Source organism: Rhineura floridana, chromosome 4 (genome assembly GCF_030035675.1).
Source record: "Rhineura floridana isolate rRhiFlo1 chromosome 4, rRhiFlo1.hap2, whole genome shotgun sequence".
Taxonomy (NCBI): domain Eukaryota; kingdom Metazoa; phylum Chordata; class Lepidosauria; order Squamata; family Rhineuridae; genus Rhineura; species Rhineura floridana.
In genome coordinates, this window is record NC_084483.1 from 97778675 (window position 1) to 97806568 (window position 27894).

A 27894-nucleotide genomic window follows, 5' to 3' on the forward strand; every position below is an offset into this window, starting at 1 on the left:
AGCTGTAGCTAGTGCAAAATGCCAGTGGCACAACTGCTCACTGGGACAGGGTATCACCAACAGGTCACCCCGCTGCTGAAAGAATTGCACTGGCTGCACATTAGCTACCAGGCTAGGTTCAAGGTTCTAGTTTTGGTGCACAAAGCCCTATACAGCTTGGGACCAGGATACCTGAAAGATCATCTTACCCCTTATATACCCACTCACTTATATACCCTTACATACCCAACAATCACTACACTCTGCAGGTGAGGGCCTCTAGCAAATACCATCTTATGAGGAGATCCGTTCCGCACAACATAGGAAGCAGACCTTTAGTGTAGTGGCACCTACCCTTTGGAATTCCCTCCCCTTAAATATTAGACAGGTGCCATGTCTGTTATCTTTTCGGTGCCTACTGAAGACCTTCCTCTTTCAACAAGCCTTTTAAGTAGGGACCTTATCCCAGTCTGCGTCTGTGTTGGAATTGCTTTTTAAGATGTTTTTAAAGCTTTTTTTAAAAAATGTTTTTAAAGATGTTTTGTTTTAATATTTTTAAAGATGTTTTGTTTTAGTATACATGTCTGTTTTTATGATATTTTAGAGTGTTTTTGTGTGCTGCAATGGACTCCTACCGGAAGGAAGGGCGGGATATAAATTTAATAAATAAAAGTGTACAAGCAGGACAAATATGTGTGTGTACGTGAGAAAATGATAAAGTGGTTTATCTGAATAGTCAGTTATATCTCTGGGCCAGATATAACTAAGGATGGTTGTTCAATGCTAATCCTGCTCAGAGTAGACCCAGTGAAATTAATAATGTGACTAATTTATGTTCCTTAATTTCATTGGGTCTCCTCTGAATAGGACTTAGCTGAATATAGACTTATGGCTGCAATCCTAAATCCACTTAACTGAGAGTAAGTCTCACTGAATTCAATAGGACTTCCTTTGAGTAGACATGGTTAGGATTGCACTGTAAACCTTTCTTTTACTTCATCTCAGTAAAGTCTGGATTCTCTCAAAACTTGGGACACATGGATTAAATCTAGGCAGTATGCCTTATTCCATCTCTTCTAATCATTATATTCTACAAAAAAAGAGCAGAGGTTTCAGGAAAGTTCTCAAAGGAAGAGGTGTTTCCATGGCAGCATTTCTACCTTTAGGGTAATTCTCTAAGGCAGAGATAGGGTCCTTCTCTCCACCTTCCCCAAAGACTCATTATCTCATTTCTAATAGTGCTTTTTTATCAGAATCTGAAAGGTAACTCAAGGCTTGTGACATAATACACATTCACACAAACATGGTGATCTACATTGCTGAAATACACTTTCTCAATGAAAACATTATAGATGTAAATATTTCAAATTCATACTCTGGGCTGACCTGTCAGTGCTTCTCCTTTCCATGCCCAAACTCCCTCTGGAAAAGCAACTGAATGCCCATCACTATGTTTGAACTGATTAGAGAAAGTGACGTTGCCAAGGTGAACCTTAAACAGGAGTTGATTCAATCATCAAATTAGATAAATACTGTAGTTAAAATACTGGGGACATTTGTTCAGAAGCACATTTTTAATGAGATTATTCAATGCACTTGTCCTAAATTCACATGGATGCTGATTTCTGTTGGGATAAGCAGAGGCCATGAAACATACCCAGAAGTGGGTCACCGGATAAGTCACTGTTGCTTACTGACAAGGTGTTGGGGACATCAGTGCAGTGCAAAAATGCCAGTGGATCCAATTTGGCACTCTTGCCAGTGAGTTTGCACTGCATTGACCACTCTGCTGTGTTGCACCTTTCCCTCCCAGTAAGCAACAGTGATCTATCTGCCAGGAAACTAGTGTAGCAGCTCTGCCCCACCCAGTGAGCCACTTCTGGGTTTGTTTCATGCCCACTGCTTATCCCAACAGAAACCAGCATCCATGTGAATTCGGGAAAAATGAATGGAAGATTCACCCATAAAAAATGTCAGGGTAAAAGGGGAATTCGAGGGGAAAGTTTAATTAAAACTCTCCTAATCTTTCCTTTGTTGTTCACCACCTGTTTGGAGCTGCTTGCTATAGAAGTTTTTTTCAAGCCAAATTGCACGTGGGGAAGATTAAGTTTTAGACTTTTTAGACGGTGTTTAGACTTTCAGAAGCTTTTCCTATCTGCAGAGACAGGAGGCGTATTAGAGTGGTCCACTCCCAGAGGCTGATGGATCTAGCTGGTTTCCAGATGACTCGGGAGGATTTCCCGGCTAATATGACTGGCACCCCATTGAAGTCCTGACTGATCTGTGGAATACCCAGATGGCCTGGGCAGTTGACATGATTGCTCCTGAGCTCCCTCTCCCACTTGATAGAGTCCACCCAGTTGGCTCCTTGGTACACACCAGAACTTAGGGCAATGAAACAAGTTGGGAGACAGCTTGAATGCAAGTGGAGAAAAACTCCAGATGAATGTAACCAAACACTAGTAACTGCTCATTATCGAGCCTACTCAGTGGCAGTGAAGGTGGCAAAGAAGGCATACTTTGCTGTTTCCACTGCATCCCCACTGTGTTGTCCAGCAGAGCTTTTCCAGTTAGTGTGGGATGTTTTACAATCTGGCTCAAAGTAGGTGGTGAAACCTATGGTGCCTTGCTGTGAATTGTTTGCAAAACACTTTGAGGATAAAATTATTTCCATCTGCTGGGAATTTGACTCCACTATTAGAGCAACATGAGATAGTGCTGGAAGATGAGACCCCCCAGGTCAGAAGGCACTCAACGAGCTACTGGGGAAGAACAAATGACAAGTACGAGTAGCGCTGTGACTAATGATGCAGCTGGGTCAAAGGCAAAAGGAAGCCCATTGGCTGATGCGCACAGATGCGAAAGGAGAGTCAGGAGTTGTACGACACACACAATAGGAACATGGAATGTGAGAAGCATGAACCAGGGAAGGTTAGAAATTGTCAAGCAAGAAATGGAATGCATCAACATTACAATACTTGGTGTGAGTGAACTAAAATGGACGGGAATGGGACATTTTCAATCAGGCAACTACAAAATATTTTATGCAGGAAATGAGAAATTAAGAAGAAATGGGGTTGCTTTAATAGTGAGAAGTGATGTGTCAAGAGCAATTAGGAGCTACAACGCAAGGTCTGAGCAAGTTATATCAATGAGATTAAACGGGAAACCTATCAACATAACCATCATCCAAGCTATGCTCCGATGCGAAACAGGAGAAGAGGAATTGGAGAGATTTTACGCAGAAGTACAGGAAGAAATTGATCACACACCAAAACAACATGTGCTGATAATCATGGGGGACTGGAATGCAAAAGTAGGGAACAGAGGAGAATTAGGAATTGTGGGGAAATGGGGCCTAGGAGACAGAAATGAAGCAGAAGAAAGACTTATTGAATTCTGTGAAGCCAATAATTTGTTTCTTGCAACCACATTTTTTGAGCAACTGAAGAGATGGCTGTACACATGGACATCACCAAATGGTCAATATAGGAATCAAATTGATTATATAATTGGTAGCTGAAGATGGAGAATTTCCATACTTTCTGCGAAAACAAGACCAGGAGCAGACTGTGGTACAGATAACGAACTGGTCATATCGGAAATCAGAGTAAAGCTAAAGAAGAACAAAGCAATCATAATGCCAAAAAACAATTTAAATAACATCCCAGAAGCATATAAAGATCTAATAAGGAACAGTTTTGAGGCTTTAAACTTAGTTGACAGAGAACCAGAAGAACTGTGGAGTGAAGTCAGAGACATTATCAGGGAAGAATGCAAAAAGACAATACCTCTAGTTAAAAAGAGAGGAAGACCTCAATGGATGACTGAAGAAACTCTTAAAATGTTTAAAGAGAGAAGGAAAGCAAAAGCAAAAGGAGATAGAAACACAGTCAGAACCCTAAATGCAACAATACAGAGACTAGTACGTAGGGACAAAGAACTATTACAATAGTTACTGTATAGAAATAGAAGAGGACAACAAAAAGGGTAGAACGAGAGCCCTGTTCCAAAAGATTAGAGAAATGAAAGGGAAGTTTAAACCAAGAGCAGGGACATTGAATAATCAACAGGGGAACACACTGACTGACCGAGATGAAATAAAAGGAAGATGGAAGCAATACACTGAAGAACTCTATAAAAGAGATGCCAGGATGACAGATTAATTCATGGAGGAACCGTATGATGAAGAACCAGAAATTTTAGAATGCGAGGTGAAAGCTACTCTTAAAATACTTGGAAGAAACAAATCACCAGGAATAGATGTCATACCAATAGAGCTGCTACAAGCTACTGAGACTGAATCTGTCCAAATTTTGACAAGAATCTGTCAAGAAATATGGAAAACTAAACAATGACCCACAAACTGGAAGCGTTCAATATACATCCCAATTCCAAAGAAAGGGGATCCCAGGCAATTGCAGTAATTATCGAACTATTGCTTTAATATCCCATGCTCAAGTAATGCTCAAGATTCTACAATAATGATTCTTATCATACATGGAGCGAGAAATGCCAGACGTCCAAGCTGGATTTAGAAAGGGAAGAGGCACCAGAGATCACATCGCAAACATACGTTGGATAATGGAACGGACCAAGGAATTTCAGAAGAAAATCATCCTGTGTTTCATAGATTACAGCAAAGCCTTTGACTGTGTAGATGATGAAAAACTATGGAATGCTTTAAAAGAAATGGAGGTGCCACAGCATCTCATTGTCCTGATGCGCAAGCTATACTCTGCACAAGAGGCTACTGTAAGGACAGAATATGGAGAAACCGATTGGTTCCCCATCGGAAAGGGTGTGAGACAGGGGTGTATTTTATCACCCTATTTATTTAATCTATATGCAGAACATATCATGCAGAATGCAGGATTGGACCAAGATGAAGGAGGTGTGAAAATCGGAGGGAGAAACATCAATATTTTAAAATATGCAGACAATACCATACTACTAGCAGAAACCAGTAATGATTTGAAACGAATGCTGATGAAAGTTAAAGAGGAAAGCACAAAAGCAGGACTACAGCTGAATGTCAAAAAGACTAAAGTAATGACGACAGAAGATTTATGTAACTTTTCAGTTGACAATGAGGACATTGAACTTGTCAAGGATCAATACCTCGGCACAGTCATTAACCAAAATGGAGACAATAGTGAAGAAATCAAAAGAAGGCTAGGACTGGGGAGGGCAGCTATGAGAGAACTAGAAAAAGTCCTTAAATGCAAAGATGTATCACTGAACACCAAAGTCAGGATCATTCAGACCATGGTATTCCCAATCTCTATGTATGGATGTGAAAGTTGGACAGTGAAAAAAGCAGATAAAAGAAAAATCAGCTCATTTGAAATGTGGTTTTGGAGGAGAGCTTTGCGCATACCATGGACTGCGAAAAAGACAAATAATTGGGTGTTAGAGCAAGTTAAACCAGAACTATCACTAGAAGCTAAAATGGTGAAACTGAGGTTATCATACTTTGGACGCATAATGAGAAGACATGATTCATTAGAAAAGATAATAATGCTGGGAAAAACAGAAGGGAGTAGAAAAAGAGGAAGGCCAAACAAGAGATGGATTGATTCCATAAAGGAAGCCACAGACCTGAACTTGCAAGACCTGAACAGGGTGGTTCATGACAGATGCTCTTGGAGGTCACTGATTCATAGGGTCGCCATAAGTCGTAGTCGATTTGGAGGCACATAACAACATTAGAGCAGATGAACTTCAAGAGGTGTCCAGAACACCATCTAGTCCCATTATGTTGGATGAGTTTCAGCTGGTAGGGCTCGAGGATGTGGACAAGGTGCTTGGCTCCATTTGGGCAACCACATGTGCTTTGACCCTTACCCTTCATTGGCTGATAAAAACTAGCAAGGAAGAGACGGCTGGCTGGGTTGGGGAGGTAATTAATGCCTGCTTGCGAGATGTCTGCCAAAAGAAGCAATGGTAAGATCACTCCTTAAGAAACCCTCCCTGGATCCAGAAAATGTTAAGTAGTTATCAGGCAGTTGCTAACATTCCCTTCTTGAGCAAAGTTCTTGAACTTGTGGTTGCAGGCCAGATCCAGGTTCTCCTGGTTGAAACCAATTTTCTAGACCCATTTCAATTGGGGTTTACACCCAGTTTGGGCACAGAAAGTGCCTTGGGCACCCTGTATGATGATCTATGTCACAAGAGAGATAGGGGGAGTGTGTCCCTATTAATCCCCCTTGATCTCACAGCGGTTTTTGATACTATCAACCATGATATTCTTCTGGAGTGGCTGTCTGAGCTGGGGGTGGATGGCACTGCTTTGCAATGGTCCTGGTCCTACGTGAATGGTCACTGTCAGAGAGTGGTGCTTGGGGAGTATTATTCGGCCCCATGAAGCCGTCAGTGTTGGGTTCAGTTTTATCCCCCATGCTATTTAACAGCTACATGAAACTGCTGAGTGAAGTCATCCTGAAATTTGGAGTTTATTGGAGCAATATGATGACGACACACAACTATTAATCCTCCTTGATTTCTCAGCAGCTTTCAATAGTATCAACATGGCATTCTTCTGGAGTGGCTGTTCAAATTGGGAGTGGATGGCACTGCTTTGCAATAGTTCCAGTCCTACTTGGATGGTCACTGTCAGAGAGTAGTACTTGGGGAGCATTATTTGGCCCCATGGAGCCTTCAGTGTTGAGTTCTGCAGGGTTCAGTTTTATCCCCCATGCTATTTAACAGCTACATGAAACCGCTGAGTGAGGTCATCCTGAGATTTGGAGCATATTGGAGCAATATGCTGACGACACACAGCTCTATTTCTTCTTTACATTTCCAGGTGTGGCAGTGAATGTGTTAGATGAATGTCTTGCCTGTTACACATGTACATGTGAATCCCCACATGCATGTATACCTACTAGGAACTCAAATGCCACCCTTGAGAGTGTAGCGGAACCTTTTGCTGGAATTAAACCCACACACCACTCTTATACACGTTTAACCTTACCCTTAACCCCAATAAAACACACACAGAGTAAAATAAAGGTTGGTTTATTGAAAGAGGAAACAGGAAAAATACAGCATTTACAATTACAATTAATGTGAGCAGCTTCTAACTTTACCCAGTCATCCGTTCCCTAACGTTACAGATAGCATAAGACAGACAGAGAGATTCGATGGACTTATAGGCCCCTTCCAACTCTACTATTCTATTCTATGAGACCCTAAACATAATAATGTTCAAAATTGAACCAATTCATACAGAGAGAAAAAGAGAAAGAAACTCAGGAGTTGGGGGTGGATATACCTTTTCTGAAGAATGTACCGAGACTCTAGGTCAGAATGGAACTTTTGTATCTAGCCTGTGAGCCAAAGCTCCACCAGTACTGTAACCTTCGGTAGACCTGAAAGATCTCACCTTTCCTTAGTTCTTGTGGTTCCATGTAACCTAGAGTGCACTGTGTAGAGTGAGGGAGTTGTTGAAGCCCTGAGAGGTGCTGCTAACTCCCCCAAAATTCTAAGTTTAATGTACTTTGAATCTTCATTGGACTGAGTGTGAATTGGAAATGGGGCGATACTAGTCAGCAATTTAGTACATGAAAGAATATCCTTTAACTTGATTGTTCTACCTGCCCTGGAGTTAAACCTTTACTTGCAGCCTCCAGAGAAGTTGTATATGTGTAAAACCTTATCTTGTGTGGTTTTTGCTGACTTGAGCTTTAACCTGGGCACAGACCATTGTTTAATTAAAGGGATTATTCCTGAGCAAACCTGGAATTTTGAACCTTCTTTATTATTTGTTAATTCTGTTGGTATGTATCTTCCTGAGATCAGCAAGCCAGTTCTGACCATCCCGTGACTTGGGATCAGCATAAGGCCTGTATTATAGAGTCACCCATACTATAGATTCTTATGCTCTGATCCACTGAAATGAATCTGAGAATAAAACCCCCATTTTATGCATACCTCCTTACGTACCTCAGTAATTGACTAGATGAGAGACAATAAACTGAAGCTCAATCCAGACAAGACTGAGGTGCTGTTAGTGGGTGGTTCTCTGGACTGGATGGAGGGGATGTGGCCTGCTCTTGATGGGGTTATGCTCCTTCTGAAGAAGCAGGTGTGTAGCTTGGGGATACTCCTGGATCCATTACTGTTGCTTGAGGCTCAAGTGACCTCAGCAGCGAGGAGTGCCTTCCATGAGCTTTGTCTGTTGGCCCATCTATGATTCTATTTGGACGGAGGTAGCCTGACTTCAGTTGTCTGTGCCTTGGTAACCTCTAAGCCAGATTACTACAACACATACATGGGGCTGCCTTTGAAGACAATTCAGGGACTGTACCAGCTGCAGTTCCTGAATTGTCTTCAAAGGCAGCCCCATGTATTGGGTTGGTATTGGGTTTTAACCTATGAAACCTTATTGGCTCAGGACCCCAATACCTCAAGGCCCACCTCTCTCCATATGAACCAACCCAGACCCTGGGTCAGCATCTCAGCCCTTCTTCATGTGCCCCCTCCAAGGGAGATGTGGAGGGTGGCAACATGAGAGCGGGCCTTCTCACTGGTGGTCTCTGCTTATGGAATGCTCTCCCCATAGAGGCATGCCTGGCGCCATCATTATCTGTGCCAAGCAAAAACATTTCTCTTTTCCAGGCATTTGGCTCCTAATTTTGGAAGGCTTTTGGAGGGCTCTTGATGTTATAACCTCTTTTAGGGGGTGGGCTTTTGTTTTCTTTAAGTTTGTTATATTGGTTTTAATTTCTGTATTGACTGTAGGTCATTTTGAGTTCACTTTTGTGAAGAAAAGTGACTAACAAATTTAATAAACAAACTCTTACCTTCCCAGTTGCAATCCACAAAATTAATAGGCTTCATTTTTGTGAAATACCCCTTCCGTTTTATCATAGCCCTAATATTTAGAGAAGAATAACTTCTAGTATAAAGTTATGCTGTTAATCAGCAAGATCACCCTCTGAAATTTATTTAATGAGTTCTCACAATAGTTAAGGTGATGCAATTGGAAACAATTAGAAGATCAACAGTATGTACAATTTGTGCTACAGTATGTTTGCTGTGCTATGTGGGAGTCGGCTAGTTAAGTAGATATTAACTTTTGACATTTCAGCAAGAAACAGGACTGTGCCAAGCTCTGTTAATAAGAATATCCTCATCTCTGTAATTTTAGACCTCTTTTGGGACGGTTGAGCTGTAAGTGCGATCCAGTGATTTGCCAACATAAATCAAAGAGCCAATGTTTGCACATACATAGGTCAAACAGTTAGCCCTTCATCTTTTTGTCATGTAAGTAAAATGAATAATAGCGCAGTAAGGCAGAGATGGCCTGCTGACAATAACATATCACTGTTCTTTGCTGCAATGTATGTTAGCTCCTGCAGTGAATTCTCATCCCTGCTAATGGGAAAGCCTTCCTATAGACAGGTTTGAAATTAATGTGGGATTTAGCTGTGATGTAATATAGACGTTTAGGTATTACTGATCAAGATACAACCAAGAATATAAATGCTATCCTCTATAACAATGTCCCACACATCAGCAAGTCTATCTTTCTGTCTTCTATGTCCACATGGATTGGTGCATGTGAGATGGATACTTACCTGAAAGAGAAGGCTATATTGGAGAAACCTGCAATTTTTCACCTGAAAGCTATTTCCCCCTCCCCAAATATTCCTGTCTTCATGGGGAGTAACACCATTTCCTTGCTTGAGCAAGTCATTGGGGCCTTTGTGACATTGGCAACTATGAAACCAATCTTCACTCTCATCTCAGACATCTGCATGCCTAGAAACGCACATACCTCAAGGGCGAAATAGATGTCTCTTGCCAATTCCATGATGAGAACTGTCTTTGCTTTTTCAATCAGTAGCAGCTGTGGGAGGATTTGGATTGGGGCCAGAGAGTTCAGATGTGTCCATATGTCTTGGAGGAGGGTGATTTTATAGTAGGAAACAGCATAGGGAAAAGGACTTTTAAAAAACTGTATTCCAAATTGAGATCCCTACAGTTGCTATTAGGGGGTGGGGGGAGATATAAAAAAGTGAAGATGAATTCATACATCACCATTATAATATTTAGTTTGGCCCTCAGAGACAAATACTACAATACTTGACAGATTTGCAACCAGAGGGTCAAAAATAATACTGCCTAGAAACCTAGCTAAAGTCTGGTCTAAACATGCAGCTGAATGAAGTAGTACAATTCTGAGGTGATAAAGTGGACTGCACCAATTCATTTTTCAGGTGGGGAAGTGCCTTTTTTGAACATTTTCCTTATGTAAAATTCCCTGGAAGTAAAACAAATATATTGGGAAGAAAAATTATATCCCTGCCGGGTCCATGCTGTATTAGTTTTCTACCTGAAGGACATTTGGTTTTAATTGCAAGAGAGCATTCAACATTCCTCCATGTTCAATCTGACATGGTACAGTCCATTCTACCAGCTCTACTTTCTCATTCCCATCCGATTCTGCTACAACTGTGTAGGACTGATTCTGAGCAACTGTGTAGGACTTCGTGAAGCAGGACTGCTTTCTCCAAGGTTTGGAGAAGTTGGTAAACATCTTATTAACATGGTCACAGGTGAGGCAGCAGTTCCAAGGATTCGGGCATCAGACACTGTGGTCCTCAGATAACAGCATGACTCTTGTTGTCAACAAACAACAAGGTTATGATGGGAGACTGAAGGTACGGATACCTTCACAGGCTTTCTTGAGCCCTGCATGGTATGGTTCCCAAGCAAGCAACCTGTTTCTCCGTGAACCCTCCCAGTTTGGTGGGAGAAGCAGAAGAGTGGCTTAAAGGTGTCCACAAGGCTTTGCATTCCCTTTAGGTTCCTAAAACTGAAGGAAAATAATAAACATGGAGAGTAGGCAAAGCTCAACTGGAGTGCATACCGCAGATCAGAAAAGGTACCACCAGGGCCAAGAAGATGCCAGCATGGTTAATGAGCAAAGTCAAGGAAGCTCTTAGAGGCAAAAAGTCTTCCTTCAGAAAATGGAAGTCTTGTCCGAATGAAGAAAATAAAAAGGAACACAAACTCTGGCAAAAGAAATGCAAGAAGACAATAAGGGATGCTAAAAAGAATTTGAGGAGCACATTGCTAAGAACATAAAAATCAACAACAAAAAATTCTATAAATAGAATTCAAAGCAGGAGACCATCTAGGGAAGCGATTGGACCCTTGGATGATAAGGGAGTCAAAGGTGTACTAAAGGACGATAAGGACATTGCGGAGAAGCTAAATGAATTCTTTGCATCTGTCTTCACAGTGGAAGATATAGGGCAGATTCCTGAACCTGAACTAACATTTGCAGGAAGGGATTCTGAGGAACTGAGACAAATAGTGGTAACGAGAGAGGAAGTTCTAGGCTTAATAGACAATATAAAAACTGACAAATCACCGGGCCCGGATGGCATCCACCCGAGAGTTCTCAAAGAACTCAAATGTGAAATTGCTGATCTGCTAACTAAAATATGTAACTTGTCCCTCAGGTCCTCCTCCGTGCCTGAGGACTGGAAAGTGGCAAACGAAATTACAGGCCAGTTAGCTTAACTTCTGTCACCGGAAAACTGGTAGAAAGTATTATTAAAGCTAGATTAACTAAGTACATAGAAGAACAAGCCTTGCTGAAGCAGAGCCAGCATGGCTTCTGCAAGAGAAAATCCTGTCTCAGTAACCTATTAGAATTCTTTGAGAGTGTCAACAAGCATATAGATAGAGGTGATCCAGTGAACATAGTGTACTTAGACTTTCAAAAAGCGTTTGACAAGGTACCTCACCAAAGACTTCTGAGGAAGCTTAGCAGTCATGGAATAAGAGGAGAGGTCCTCTTGTGGATAAGGAATTGGTTAAGAAGCAGAAAGCAGAGAGTAGGAATAAATGGACAGTTCTCCCAATGGAAGGCTGTAGAAAGTAGAGTCTCTCAAGGATCGGTATTGGGACCTGTACTTTTCAACTTGTTCATTAATGACCTAGAATTAGGAGTGAGCAGTCAAATGGCCAAGTTTGCTGACAATACTAAATCGTTCAGGGTTGTTAAAACAAAAAGGAATTGCGAAGAGCTCCAAAAAGACCTCTCCAAACTGAGTGAATGGGCGGAAAAATGGCAAATGCAATTCAGTATAAACAAGTGTAAAATTATTTATATTGGAGCAAAAAATCTGAATTTCACATATACGCTCATGGGGTCTGAACTGGTGGTGACCGACCAGGAGACAGACCTCGGGGTTGTAGTGGACAGCACGATGAAAATTTCGACCCAGTGTGTAGCAGCTGTGAAAAAGGCAGATTCCATGCTAGGGATAATTAGGAAAGGTATTGAAGATAAAACAGCCGATATCATAATGCCGTTGTATAAATCTATGGTGCAGCCGCATTTGGAATACCATGTACAGTTCTGGTCGCCTCATCTCAAAAAGGATATTATAGAGTTGGAGAAGGTTCAGAGGAGGGCAACCAGAATGATCAAGGGGATGGAGCGACTCCCTTACGAGAAAAGGTTGCAGCATTTGGGGCTTTTTGGTTTAGAGAAAAGGCGGGTCAGAGGAGACATGACAGAAGTGTATAAAATTATGTATGACATTGAGAAAGTGGATAGAGAAAAGTTCTTCTCCCTCTCTCATAATACTAGAACTCGTGGACATTCAAAGAAGCTGAATGTTGGAAGATTCAGGACAGACAAAAGGAAGTACTTCTTTACTCAGCACATAGTTTAACTATGGAATTTGCTCCCACAAGACTCAGTAATGGCCACCAGCTTGGATGGCTTTAAAAGAAGATTAGACAAATTCATGGAGGACAGGGCTATCAATGGCTACTAGCCATGATGGCTGTGCTCTGCCACCCTAGTCAGAGGTAGTATGTTTCTGTAAACCAGTTGCAGGAAGCCTCAGGAGGGGAGAGTGTTCTTGCACTCGGGTCCTGCTTGCGGGCTTCCCCCAGGCACCTGGTTGGCCACTGTGAGAGCAGGATGCTGGACTGGATGGGCCACTGACCTGATCCAGCAGGCTCTTCTTATGTTCTTATGTCAGAACATAGAAGAGCCTGCTGGATGAGGCCAATGGCCCATCTAGTCCAGCATTCCGTTCAGTGGCCAACCAAATTCCTATGGGGAGCCTGCACGCAGAACCTGAAGCACAGCAACAGTCTCCCCTCCTGTGGTTTCTAGCAACTGCTAAAAGGGCACAAGGTAGAGGAGACAAAGAAGGGAAGCTTTTTCTTCAAGAGCAACCTATCCTAGGAAAAATCCCACAAATGCGGAATAGCTCAGTCTCATGGGGAAGAACTTTTAAGAGTTCTGTTTCTTCAAGTGAGGGATTACCTCAAATAAAAGATGAATAAAAGAAAATAAGGTGGGTTATTATAGGTTTTCTGCAGTACAGTGTTTAAGGAAGCTGCCTGGGCTCATGCTTCTCAGCCACTGGAGCGAAGTAAAAACTTAGAGGTGGGTACCATGTGCAAAAATGAAATGGGAGCTCATATACAGATTGATCTTGACCATGAATGCCTAAAACTACGAAGTGCAAAAGGGGCTCTGTGAGCAGATTTGGGGGCATGGACTCATGTAAACGAGCTCTAATTAATTTACCAGTAAAACAGTGTTGCTTTTGGAAGGGTGCTTTTGTTCTCACCAGGGCTAATGAATGACCAAGAAGCGCCTGCTTTTTATGGCTGTGTATGCAAAAGGATTCAGAATAAGATGGTTGCACACATCTGAGGCTTTACACCTCATAGGCAATGAAGGTAAGCCGAAATCCAATAGGGTAGCTAGAGTACACTATAGTTTGCTTTCTGTGTCATGCTGCATAAGCCTTCTGCTTTGCCTTGCCACCTGCATGATGAAGCTTTTGGCGCCGAGGCCTAAAGTGCCTGTTCAGGATGACACTGAAGCAAAGTACCTCAGTCCCTACTCCCACAAGCATTTTTCTCATAGCTGAGCTTGCTTCTGTTATTGAAGCTCAGCTGATGAAAAAGGACGTAAGGGGGTAGAGTATGGGAAGGTAAGCTGCAAGAAGGGAGGGTTCAGCACTCTTGCCTGTGAGCCCCTTTCGCTTTCAGAATCCATGCTCACATTTCCTGATATATACGTGATTGGACAGAGATGGGTTTGCTGTCTTTGCCTCTAATCTGGCCCTCAGTTTTGAAAGCCACATTTCCATACCTGTTCCCACCATCTGGTGTGCATCTTGATAGTGAACAGTAATTACTTAATGGCAATGTTGTGTCTGTAATGTGATTGGCATGAAGGGATATCTGAAGGCAGGTTTTCTCTTAGTGAGAAGGCCTACTGTAACCTAAATGTACTATTGCATTTCATGCCTCAGAAGTGATTGAATCAACAATTACATCATCTAAGAGCTGAAATAAATGATTCATGCTAGCCATTTTGCATATTAATATAGGAGGCAGGTGGATACCTTGTGTAATCCCTCCCATATTTAGATGTGCATTATGTTAAAGTTGTATACTCTTTGGATATTAATAAACTAACATATGCAGAGTTTGTGAAAAATTGACTCATATGACAGTATATTGCTATAGTTCCTTCGCATTCTTTTCCCTATTATTGCTTGCTATCATCAGCTCTCAGATGTGATAGTACACTTTTTGATACATCTGTATTCAGATAGTGTTGAAGGTGGGAATTGTGAATGTCAGGTCTGCTAAGTGCACACTCTGTGGCCTAACATTTGCATTAGCTGGAGCTAAGTAATATAATAAATAAATTATTCCTAAAACTGTACAACAGTTTCTTATATTTTTCAGCCTAGTGAGCTTGGAGACGTCTTCCACCCCTTTTCACTGCACAGCTGTACTAATTTAGCACTCTAGCCAATGGCTATGTTAGAAAGATGTGAACATTTTCAGCACAATGGCCAAAAAGGTCAGAAAGTGCCATTGCTTTGCCAACCAGCCTCTGTACACCCATCTAGGGCTGATCAGCTGAGAAATGGCAATGAAGAGGATGCTTCAGTGAGCAATTATAATTGGATCTATTTTGAGGCATGCTTGACAAGCTGTGCTGAGCCACAGCAGTGAATCTCCTTATGCTGGTTGGGAACTACTGTTCTACAGAACTCAGCTGGTGGACTGTATTCAAAATGCAGCTCTCCTATCATGCACCATTAAAATGATCAGCCCAATCCAGTAGCTGTGATATACATGTAGAGCTCCAAAAGAGCAGGGGAGTCCCATTTTGATGTAAACCTGGTTACACACCCACCTTGCTCATAAGAAGCTCTCCTTGTATCAAAGAGAATAGGAGAACTCCTGCTTGTAGAATGCTCCATTTGAACAGTGAATCATTGTCAGTATGCTCACACAATAAAGTGCTGATGAAAACATAAATAGTGGTACTCATTTTAGTACAAAGAAATGTAGGTGCAAATAACTTCTTACTGTGTGCATTCTCATCTCAGTAATACAAAAGGATGGATCAACATGGTCTTTCATTCACAAGAAACCACATTCCTCCCTGTAATAGGTGGAGCAAAATCTTATAATCCATATAATATTCTACCAAGCTTTGCCAACTATTTTTTCATTTTTCTTTCATTTAAAATTATTGTTAATGATAGCAAATGAATCTGGGAAAATTTTCAGCAAAGAAATTTCTAATGTCTTTTTGCCACCAGTAGGTATTATATCTTTCTTTTTTTTTCTTTTTTTTAGGGTGACAAGGTCCAGAATTCTCCATGATAGATTAAAGTCTTGTGCCCTTCCAGCACAAGTACAGAACAGCTTCAAATAATGTTTCTATTTCTGGCCATGTTATGCATGTAATTCAGAAGAAATGTACTGAAGGAATGGCTTTGGTTTACATTTACACTATGAAAAACTAAACTACTTAACACCGTGATTCACAGTTATCTCACTATGTCACATCAACAATTTTGAGAGGCTTACTGATCCTCACAATCAAGTTTTTACATAGTATGTGCACATTTGTTGCTGTAGTATGCAGAGTCCACACACTTGTAATTTAGGTTATGTTTCTGTTGGGATTACATCCAGTGCTGGCCTTCCATGAATGGGAGTCCTTTCTCTTCGCAGAAGAGTCTTTCATCTAGCAGAGGCTTCTATTAACGGAAGGGGGAAGGTGATTTTCTCCTAATCCCCTTGCAATCCCCCCTCTCACTAACTTCCACACTGTTCTGGAGGTTCCCCACACCTTCTGGAACTAATTTTCTGTAGGAGGATCAGCAAAAATAATCTCCCCTTCTGTTACTGGAGGGATCCATTGGATCAAAAGCTCTTCTGCAAATGGAAGGGGGCTATTGTATTCAACCCATTGGGTGAAATCCAATGTAGCTATCCCACTCATGAAACAGTTTTTAGACCAATATAGCCATTAGGGATATTTGTCATTGCTGCAAATATACAAAAATGTTAAAGAATTGCAATTTTCATAGCAAACAAAATACAGAGAAGATTATTTTTGTCTTATAAGCACACACCATTGTTCAGAATTCTAGCCACTTTTACTGTATATCTAATATTGTTCCATTTTGTTTAAGCTGGCAGGATTCATCTATGCCTGTTATGTTGTGAAATGTATCACCGAAGAAGAGGACAGCTGTAAGTAATAAAGGTTTATTACATGCCAGTTGAAACTATTTTTTTTATCATCCATCTCACTCATTCATCCCACTCCGATATCATTCTGAATACTTTGTCACACTGTAAAAACAGAAATAGGCCAGAGGGAGGGTAGTGCCTACCATATTTGGTCTTAGAAAGGCATAACTGTTTGGAGCAAATGGTGGGAATGGTAAAAAAGTAGCTATAGAAAACAATTATTTTTTTCTGAAATGAAATGTTACAAAACAAAACTTCCTCCAAAAACACTTCACAAGTACAATTCTCATTGATCCTCATTAATACTAATTTTTGCCCCACTAATACTGTAAGTAAAGCTACTGTATGCTGACTATTAAGGTTGTTGTAGCACTTTGGGCAAGAATTGATTGCAATCATTTTGTTGTAGAGAGGTGAAGCCAGAGAGAGTTTGTTAGTTCGTGATGCTTCCAGTGTACAATAAAAAATAGTCAAAGAGGAGGGTTAAGATGCTTGAATTTCTCCTGGTTAACTGTGTCATTAAGCCCTGTTGGTAGAATGAACTATATAGACACAATTCATTTAGTGGAATGAACTACATAGATACAATTCTGTGACTTTGTTTTCTTTTGATCTTGCTTTTTACATAATCACTTCTATTGTTTTGGTTCAGCTTGTCATCAGTATATCTATATTTATTTACATTTTCACTGACCAGTTTCTCCTGTATTACAAGAACACTTATCAATAAACAAACATTATAAATAGATTTAAATATTTTAACCACACAAAAACAAACACCATAGACATCAAAATTACATGTCCTATTGCAAACAGTTTACTTGCTCCTTTCTTATAACATTTGTGCCAGCCTAGCAAACATGTTACTAAGGGCAGAAGTAGATGATGGCAGAATTTGTATGTGAATTAATGGTTTATCATGCCTGCTTTGCTGTTCTTCACTCATATTGGGTCAAAACAAACCACAGTCCCTGGTTTAGCATTATGTTTGAACCAGAGCTTGTGGTTTGTTTTGCTCAAGCACATGATGATTACAGTAGGGCCCCACTCATACGGCGGGTTCTGTTCCGGACCCCCACCGTAAAGCGGAAATCGCCATAAAGCAAAACCCATTGACGATAATGGGAGGTGTCACGCGAAAATGATGTCAAAATGGTGCGCGACGGAAAAAAAACACCGTAAAAACGGAACAAGCGCCTTAATGTGGGGACTTTCCCTAATTGAAAGCCGTTGCATTAGCAAATCACTGTAAAGCGAAGCGCCGTAAAGCGGGGCCCTACTGTAGTAAACCAAGAACAAACCTTATTTTATCATTGTGGTTTGTTTGGAATGAAACAAACCACAATCCCTCTTTCGCACACACTAAGCTAGTGATTATGGTTTGTTTCTCCCCAGCACAAATGGGGTAGAGTGAAGCAGGTGCAATTGGTTTGGATACAGTAAACCATGAACTGATTTACTGTGATGTTTGAAAGCAGCCTTTACGTCTTACATAGGGGTCAAGAAAGTGGAAGCTCCAAGTGAGTTCTCTTCTCCTCCCCAATGTTTACATGCACACCGTGTTGTTTCTGCAACCTCTGCCAACAGCAGCCATTTATGTGGAGTACAATGTAATGATGTCATGATATAGATGAGTATGCTTAAATGTTATAGAAAAGGGAAAAATAAATTGACATGGAATTGCCCTTTTTAGCAGAAGTCCCATACTGAGCATGACATCTAGTTATGGCCTGAATACATAAAATTTATTGTAGAATATTTCAGTAACCATGGGTACACATAAACACTATGAAACTTCACAGATTTCAACAGGAGAAATTTAAGAAACTTTAGCTGGATTAGACCCCAAGTGGGTTTCACTTTATCTAACCAAAATTCTTTCCCTGTTGTCATTAAAATAAAAAATGTTGAGAAGAATAAAGGAAAATGCATGAAATTTGGGTACAGCATACATGCATCTGAACTTACAAGATCTGAACAGGGTGGTTTATAATAGATGCTATTTGAGGTCACTGATTCATTGTTGTTGTTATGTGCTGTCAAGTCGATTACGACTTATGGCGACCCTATGAATCAGCGACCTCCAAGAGTGTCTGTCATGAACCACCCTGTTTAGATCTTGTAAGTTCAGGTCTGTGGCTTCATTTATGGAATCAATCCATCTTTTGTTTGGTCTTCCTCTTTTTCTATTCCCTTCTGTTTTTCCCAGCATTATTATCTTTTCTAGTGAATCATGTCTTCTCATTATGTGTCCAAAATACGATTATCTGTTTCATCATTTTAGCTTCTAGTGATAGTTCTGGTTTAATTTGTTCTATCACCCAATTATTTGTCTTTTTTGCAGTCCATGGTATGTGCAAAGCTCTCCTCAAGCACCACATTTCAAATGAGTTGATTTTTCTCTTATCTGCTTTTTTCACATCCATACATAGAGATCGGGAATACCACGGTCTGAATGATCCTGACTTTAGTGTTCAGTGATACATCTTTGCATTTGAGAACCTTTTCTAGTTCTCTCATAGCTGCCCTCCCCAGTCCTAGTCTTCTTCTGATTTCTTGTCTCCATTTTGGTTAATGACTGTGCCAAGGTATTGATAATCCTTGACAAGTTCAATGTCCTCGTTGTCAACTTTAAAGTTACATAGATCTTCTGTTGTCATTACTTTAGTCTTCTTGACGTTCAGCTGTAGTCCTGCTTTTGTGCTTTCCTCTTTAACTTTCATCAGCATTCATTTCAAATCATTACTGGTTTCTGCTAGTAGTATGCATATCTTAAATTATTGATATTTTTCCCTCCAATTTCTCCACTGATTCATAGGTTCGCCATAAGTCGTAATCGACTTGAAGGCATATAACAACAACAATACATGCAAATCTTAAGACGAGTGCAGTGATGGAGGGATAATGAAGGGAACCATAGTTCCAGGATTATTTTTTTTAAAAAAATAAGAGTAATGGCATCATCTGCCAGAACACCATGGTAGTTGATGGATCCTCCTTGCTCTAGAGTCAGTGAGGTGATAATGAGGTTTTCAAGTTTGTTTGTAACAGATTAGCACAGAGGAAGTCAGAGAAAGAAGAAAATAGAGAAGCAGTCTGGATACTTCTTACTTTTTCTTTGATCGAGTATCCAAACTATCAGTTTAAATGGTAACACTTCTTTGCAAGATCGTTTGCCTTTCTAATTAAAAGCTAAAGGTTGAGTTTCAGCTAGCTGAAGACCTTTGTAAAAGTTCAATGCACTCCACAAGTTGCAGTCAGAAGTAGGCATCACTGAGTTTACTGAAGCTTATTCCCAGAAACCTATGCATAGGATTGCAGTCATGCTCATCCTAATACATTGGATGTTATGCCATGTACTGCTGCTGCTTTATTGTGTATGCACGTGTGTGAGAGAGTATGCATGTAATAATGAATCCATATATCCGTGTGCATTTTTAGACTTTCCTTGGGGTATGGCTGTGGAGGCTGTCATGATGAATTCCTGAACTTCAAAATTTATCACTACACCACTGCTTTAGGCTGCTCTTTTCCTCTCACACATTATGTATGCAGCCTAGGCTTTGTGTTGAGGAAATTCACTCTCAACAGTAGTGCAGGATCTAACATAAAACATCATATTTTAACGAGCAGAGAATATGCCAGTGTGTGCAGAGTCTGAATTGATTTCTTTGTCTGTTTCAATTTACATTCTGACCTGTCTTAAAGGTGTAGGGCAGGTAACCAATATATTTTCAGTTATTGCTATCCATAGGGTTTATTTTCCAGTAGAACTAGAATAGAATACATCAGGGGTATGACTTGTCTGGGCACATATGCACCATCTTGCATGCTTGCCTTGATATGATGTTTGCAAGGTTGGATCTCTTCATTACCTTCATTTCTCTATAATAACTAGATGACGTGGATGCAGCAGTTGGTATCCAGACACACATCCACACATACCCTTGTGCAGAAACCTAATTTTACATCCCATGGCTAACTTATAGCTTTTCAAATGTTGTTGAACTACAGCTCCTATCATCTCTTGCCATTGATCATGTTGTTTGGGACTGATGGGAACTGGAGTCCAAAAACAGGGTCACAGGTAAGCCACACCTACAGTAAAAGAACTTCTAAGGGAAATGTTTTTGATTTATATTACTTTGCAGATTAGGCAAATTCATCTTCTGAATCAGGTAATCCCGAGGGCTACAACATCACCATGCCATTCTAGCACTGAAATTGTCGTTTTAAGGGTCAATCGTTCAAATTAATCCCCAGAATTGTCTTAGGAAGCATTTGTGGAAACCTGGCATTTTGGGGTGAACATTTAGACAAAACAAGTTACATGAACCAAAACTGGAAAATGCAACAGCAAATGGAAGTTTTAAGGCAGCAGTGAGGAACTTAATCCAGCCAGTGGGCCAGATCCATAACTGCTCCACCCTCCATGGCCCACTTTGGCAGGTGGGGCAAAAAAAAAAGGTGCCAAATTCAAACATGCTGAATTCTACCAGCAACAGGAAAGGAAGAGTGCACTCTTGATTATACCTTTTCAATTTGGGTTTGCTTGTTCCATGTCTGATGCCATATGATGTCAGGTGATGGATAGGTTGAGTATGGTTTGGGCCAAACCATGCTGCAGACCAAATGGAGAGGCCTGACAAGCTTCATTAAGTTCTCAGCCTGGAGGTTCCCCAATGCTATTTTAAGGGTTAGGGTTAGGATTCAACTGACTAATATGATAGAAGCAAGGGAGGGAGGAAAGGTCAGGGAAAGAGGAAAGAAAATAACAAGAGGGAGCTAAGCTGTCAAAATAGGATATAAATAACAAAAAGAAATTCTGTGGAAGTAATCATGCAGTAGAGATAACAGAGAACCATTAAAAGAATGGGAAATACAAGGTCTATGTTGCCAGCTCCCTTTTCCTCTTCATCACTCTTCGCTGATTTTGATATAATAAAGCATTTGTTATTCTAAAGTCATTGGGATTATTAACTGCAGCAATTTCAAACCACTAAAATGTCAACACCTATATTTCCTTCATGGGATATAATCTTTCCCAAGCATCTTGTTTGGTTTTTTTGGAAATCTTATTAGAGCTACATTTTCTTAAAATTGCACAATAATTCTATTACTTTGAAATATTCATTTAATAAGTTTAAACTCTAGCAATTTGATTCCTATAATACAAGCTTTATGTCAGGAGAATGCAACAATTCAATTTGTTTTTTTGGGGGGAAATCATTAAATATTTAGTTACTCAGTGAAAAGCTCTTGAGGGTCATCAATAAAACAACGGCGCGGTGGGATTTGTAGGTTACATGCAATTAAAGACTCTGCTGTTTCACTGAATTCTTGTCCTCTGAGCTCTACTCTGCCTAAGGAAGAAGGACTGGTATATAGAACCTGGTATAGAGAAGACACTGCCATGGTGGTCTAGTGAAGCACAATGTGATTGGACAAGGAAACACCATACTTGCTTATCAGCACAGTGTCTTCTTTCAGTGTTCAGAGTTCCATCTTTGGGGGAATGTGCTCATTTCTCTCAAGCAGTGATATTTGGCTGGAAGGGGGGGCAGAATCCAATTTACAGTTTTCATTGCATTTCACTATATTGTGTTATCTCTTGTGGTTCTACATCACTTCCTTTGCTTTCTTCCTTTTATTTTCTTTGAAGGATAAACAAAAAAAGCCTAATCTATTAATGTCACCATGTTAGAAACCATGACCTGTGCTTTGTGTAGCTTCTATCTCCTATCTCTACCACAAAATCAAATTTTGAGGAACACACCACTCTGTTGTGGTGAAGGGCCTTAATAAAAAAATAATTTTGTAAATAAATAAATGCCTGTCCCATAGGTCCCACTGGGGCTTACTCCCAGTAGCTGTGTGTATGTAGGAGCACAGCTTAATGTTACAATTCTAGATAAGTTTTCTTGGGAATTGAAGAGTTATACTAGAACTTCCTTCTGAGTAAGGTGATTGGAAGCTAGCCAAAGACTGTAATGCTAAATTCACTTACTGGAGAGAAAGCCCCATTACAATCAGTAGGACTTGCTTTGGAGTGGAGATTGTAGAAAATCAGGCAGAAATATATGTTTAAATTTTCTAATTTGTTTAGTTTATATCGATAAGAATTTTCTTGCTAATTTTTTCCCTGAACATATTTCAGGACCCTGAATACCAAGATCTGTTGATGGGAATACTCACTATTTCTTGGATATCCATTTATATATATTTTCATACTGTTCACACACTACAATTAGAGTGGGTGAAAGTGTGGCTAGAACAGTGGTGTAGTCATCCGGGGTCTCAGGAGGTCTTAGACCCCTTACTTTTTTAGGAGCAGGGTCCTATCCGGGTCCCTGTGTCTCCAGTGTCCTATTAGCCAATCAGCATGAAAGAGTGAGAAGAATTTCTAGTGTGCTTCCTTGTCATTTCCTGCTGATTGGAGCTGATCAGAATGAAAGGAGATGAGTCAGCCACTGAGAATACTACTCTCAGTAGCTAACACACTCCTCTTTCATGCTGATTGGCTCCTAGGGATGTCTGTTGTTGTAAGAGAAGGTGCATGTGGGAAGGACTAAGGAGTGTGGAGATGATGACAGAGAGCAAACAAGCGAGTGAGGGGTGTGGCGTGACTGTCATGAAGGCACCCTGCACTTTTGAATTTGTCACTACAGTACTGGGTTAGAATGTGAATTACTTGAATTTCTTCCAGCCTTTCAGGCTATGTTTATGAGTATGCACTTTAATCCATATTTGTGACCGTGAGTGAAGATCTAGGAATGTCACTTATTCAAGATTAATAGCTATTATGAAGTTGTGGTCTTGGGTATGTGACATCAGAATTTATCAAATATTTTTAACTTATTGCAGATCTTATCATTGTGGCATTTATGCTGTAAATTCAGTGCATTCTAATGTTTCACTGAAGATTCAAGGGCTTTTTCCCCATCTTTAAATTAGCAACTGATAGCTGTATCCCACACATTGTTTCTGACGTCCCTATCCACCTATCCTTGCCTCCCTGCAGCAGATGAGGGGAATGTCTGCCTCTGCATACAATAAAATCTACCCTTTACATATGTATAGAGGCAGTTCAACACTTCCCAACCTTTGTGTGCAATATTTTCACTCACATGCTGGGCACTCCACAGTATCCCACCCTTATCTCTGGGTTATTCTGTATACCCCAAACCCATTGTGGATATAGTTATCACTAGGTTGTATGTGAGGCAAACCTTTCCTTCAAGGGATACCGTTATGCTATAATGCTACCACCAGTTTCAGAATGAAACATCTTTATAGTATTTGCCAAGAGACAGTTTATTCACCCCTCCCTGATATTTATTTATGGTATGCAATAACCAAGCATAGGCATGATTATAGAATAAAAAACAAAATGATACTTTATTATTTTCAGATGATAATTTTGAACCTTCCAGACACAATATAACACTATACCTATACTACACTAACTAAATCTTAGTCTTACCCTGACCAACCTTCACCCTCTACCCCAATTCCTAATCTAACTATCCAAGCCCCAGAATAAAACCAACTGACTCTCTAACTGACAAAACCTCCAGAAATTTTAAACACAAACCTTCACCTCCTTCCAAGCAGAAAATCCAATACCCATCCACATTCACACCAAACACTCACTCCCCAACATTCTATTTACCCCTTCCGTCTCTACTTACTAAATATGGACATATATTAACAAATAAACATCAGCAGAACCTGGATAACATATTTACATAGTTTTTGATGTCATACTGTTCACATAATCCAGGGAGAGTGAACACATGCAACAGAGAGAGGGATTGTGGCAGCAGGCTCTGTTCCTGACATATGCACATTCAGGAGAATGGGAACATTCACCTATTTAAAATGCTGGGTTTACATTTAAAGCCTTTCGTGGCTTGGGAGCAGAATATGTAAGCTGTCTGAAGCATAGTGGTGGCTACAAGGGAAAGGGTCTTCTTGATGGTGGCACCCCAACTGTGGAATGCTCTCCCAAGGAGGCTTGTCTAGCACCAAATATCTTTTTCTTTTCCCAGGCTTTTTAAAGTGCTTCCAGATGGCAGCTTAATGTTGTAAACAGAACATTGAACTATCACAAATGGGTAATTGGCAACAGGGTTTTTTCCTCCCTGGAAAGGGTAAATCTGGATTAAATATAGAAAAATACAGTCTGACAATTTCATGACAATGAGACCATATAGATATTGCAAAAAACTTGCATGCATGAGAAACACCCATCTGAAATCATCCCACATTTTTGTACTCTGTTTTTATGCTGTTTGGTGTTTGTTTTTTTATTTTGCTGAAAACTTTTATTCTGCTGTTTTCTTGTCCTATTTTTGTTTTTGTTTTGTTTTATTGTGATTTAAACTTTTTTGTAAGCTGCCCTGAGAGCTGGTTGAAGAATGGAGCATAAATGAAAATAATAATAATATAAACACACAAACGATATGTAAGAATGGGCATATAGCAGGGACCTCAGTCATGGAGACAATCCTAATGTCCATACAGTTGGTTCTCACATTCTTCTGAACCCAGTAGAGTGAGATATGCAGCTTGTTGCTGTGATCCTCCTCCCTTCTCACACACCCTGGATCAGTTGTCTAAATAGGGCTATTTGTGTTTATACAAAGCTGTGAAAATTTACCTAACCTTTTCATGTCACACTTCTTTTGAGCCTTTGATCTCCTCCATGGCTGGTATTCCAGACTTCTACACAATGGTCGTGCAAAGTGCTCTACACAGTCAGTCAGACAGTAGGGCATTGTTGAGAATAAACAATGAATATTGGACTCTTTCTTTAAAAGCTGTAAAACTAGGATGCAAAAGAGAGAGATAGAAATAGACAGCAAAATTGTCAGAAAAGCAGTTTGTTATTTGGATCCATGTTTCTCCTTGGCATACATTTCCCTCTCTCTGGTATCATTTCATGTGGCCAGAATAATTCAAGATCATGCAGGATTTGCAGTCTAACAAATTAGAATGCTCTGAGACGAGTATCATTTACATTATTTTGGTCTTATAAATGGCTCCTTAAGGCAGTAAAAGCATAGGAAAACCAAACCAAACATATGCATGTACATTTTTGAAGCCCAACCCATGTGTTGCATGCCTGGCTTTTAAAAACAAACGTGTCAGGGAATTCAAACTTACACTGCAAGTTCTACAGAGCAGCTCCCTAACAACTCAGCCACAGCAACAGCTATCTTCCACATCATGGGGTATTTGTCTTTCTGCCGTCCCCAGCCTTAACACCAGGAGTGCAGAAGATGCAGGGTGACTTCTTAATGGATAGAATAACATTTTACATGCAGGGGGTCCCAGGTTTGAATCCAGGCTATAACTCCTCACCCAGGCACACTTGACCCAATTAGAGGAGCATTGCATGAGCCAATACCCACACCCAGCAAGGGCCAATTTGCCCTTTTTTGGTCCACTCATCCTCCTGGCAATCCAGGTGACCAGTTCCCTCCTCCCCATCCCCATTTTGTCTGATAGGCTATGTAGCACCTCTGAAAGAAGTATTACTCCTCCTCAGCCTTTCCCCCCAATCCCCAAGTGACTACCTCATACACCCTGTGTAGGTGCCAGACTGGGCAAGGGGTTGTTGCTCCTAGCCCATCAAGCTCCACATCCTACTTTACAGTCCCATCCCATTAGGGTGGGGGGAAAGGGTCTTTAGCAACAACAAAAACATGTGGCAAAGTCATAGTCTTTATTGAACAGCCTGTGATGGCATGGAGGATCCTGAAAGGGGAAAGCATATGTGTATGGTTGTCAACCACTGACTCCAGCAGGGCCCCTGCGGCTTGGACAGTGGCCCACCAAACAGTAGGGCAGCCCCTTATGGTACCTTCACCAGTTGCAAGACTGTCTGTCATGGAGTTTGTGAGAGTACAGGAGCTGCCTGGGACAAGTAGATTAATAACCCCATAGAGAAGCATCTGGGAGCATCCTAGTCAATGCTGGTGGTTATGGGATGGGCCTCCCACCTGTCTACATGGAATGGGGGTGTGGCAGGTATCTTGTGAGTGAGCAAGTGAGACATAGACAGAGGGTGCTTCTAGAGAAACTGTTTGTTGAGCATTCATCCTGATTTGTTTGGGAGATTAGATGATGTTGGTTACTTAATGAGCATTCATCCTGATTTGTTTCTGGAGAGGTTAGATAATGTTGTATCAAAGTGTTAAGCCGCACTTTCCAGTGCATTTTCTGTCACTTTCCTTCTCACAGAACGTCTTTTGAGGAAATAGGTTTGTTGTGCAAGACCTCCCAATCAACTGTTATGGTGCAGCCTGAATTTGCCAGTGTGTGCTTGCATCCCACATGAAGATAGTGACAGTCTGGAAGTGCCCAGAGAGCACAGCTTGGAAAAGTTACTTTTTTGATCTAGAACTCCCATCAGCCCAATCCAGTGGGCATGCTGGCTGGGGCTGATGGGAGTTGTAGTTTAAAAAAGTAACTTTTCCAAGCTGTGCCAGAGAGCAATACAAAATCAGAAGCAATGTGAACCATATAGTCTTTGAACCAGTAGGGAAAGGAGGTGGAGGAGTAATGTGCCCTAAGCTCCTACTGGGAGGAAGAGCAGGAGATGGACTGACTGACTGAATGAATGAATGAATGAATGAATGAAGAAGTGAGAAATCCAGTGGATCTAAGGCTACATCATCCCTGGTCCATCCCCAGAATGCTTTGTTAACAGGGCCTAATGTTAACTACTGTGAATAGTAGCATAGCGGGTGGGAGATGTATACCACTGGAGCTTTCCATAGGCATAGCAGGGGCCTCCTTTGCAGACATAGGTGCCCCACCTGCAGATTTTTTTTTGCCAGCAGAGAGACACCTAACCAATATCTGGGTTAAGATTGCTCTGCCCATCCTGATATTTGCAGAGCCCCAAATAGACCAGCCTTATCACAGACAGAAAGACACCTTGATTGGTTGGCACTATATAATTGTGAGAAACCTAAACTTAAAGCTCAGCTGAGGTACAGCTGATTTAAATAATAGCAAGCAATTAGGCTGAAAACAAAATCAGCGGTGGCATTTTATAATTACAATCAATTTAAAGGTTAATTTCCTTTGGTGCTAAAATCTTATTTAAAACATTTACCAGGAAAGGAAATTAGGATGTTACTATCAAGATGCATGGAGGGCTTCTGGGAATCCATGCCTATTATCAATAGAAAATTAGGTTAGGCTCAAACTGAGAATTTCAATTCATTTTAGTGTATAATAGATGGCGATCAGGGCCTTGAGTTGGTGGGTTTTGGTTGGAGAGACTGTAAGATTTGCATTTCTTTTGTTTGAGGGATTAATTGCAAATGTTTTTAACAA

At 40.7% G+C, this 27894-nt stretch overlaps 1 protein-coding gene across 1 annotated transcript in view; it reads left to right on the top strand.

Annotated features, from left to right (window-relative positions):
* The window catches only part of NKAIN2 (sodium/potassium transporting ATPase interacting 2), an 848791-nt gene that overhangs the window by 798908 nt on the left and 21989 nt on the right, over positions 1-27894 (top strand). The window contains exon 5 of the mRNA XM_061623744.1: positions 16482-16542. Within this exon, the coding sequence (XP_061479728.1) occupies positions 16482-16542 (61 nt within the window). The remainder of the gene's footprint in view (positions 1-16481; positions 16543-27894) is intronic.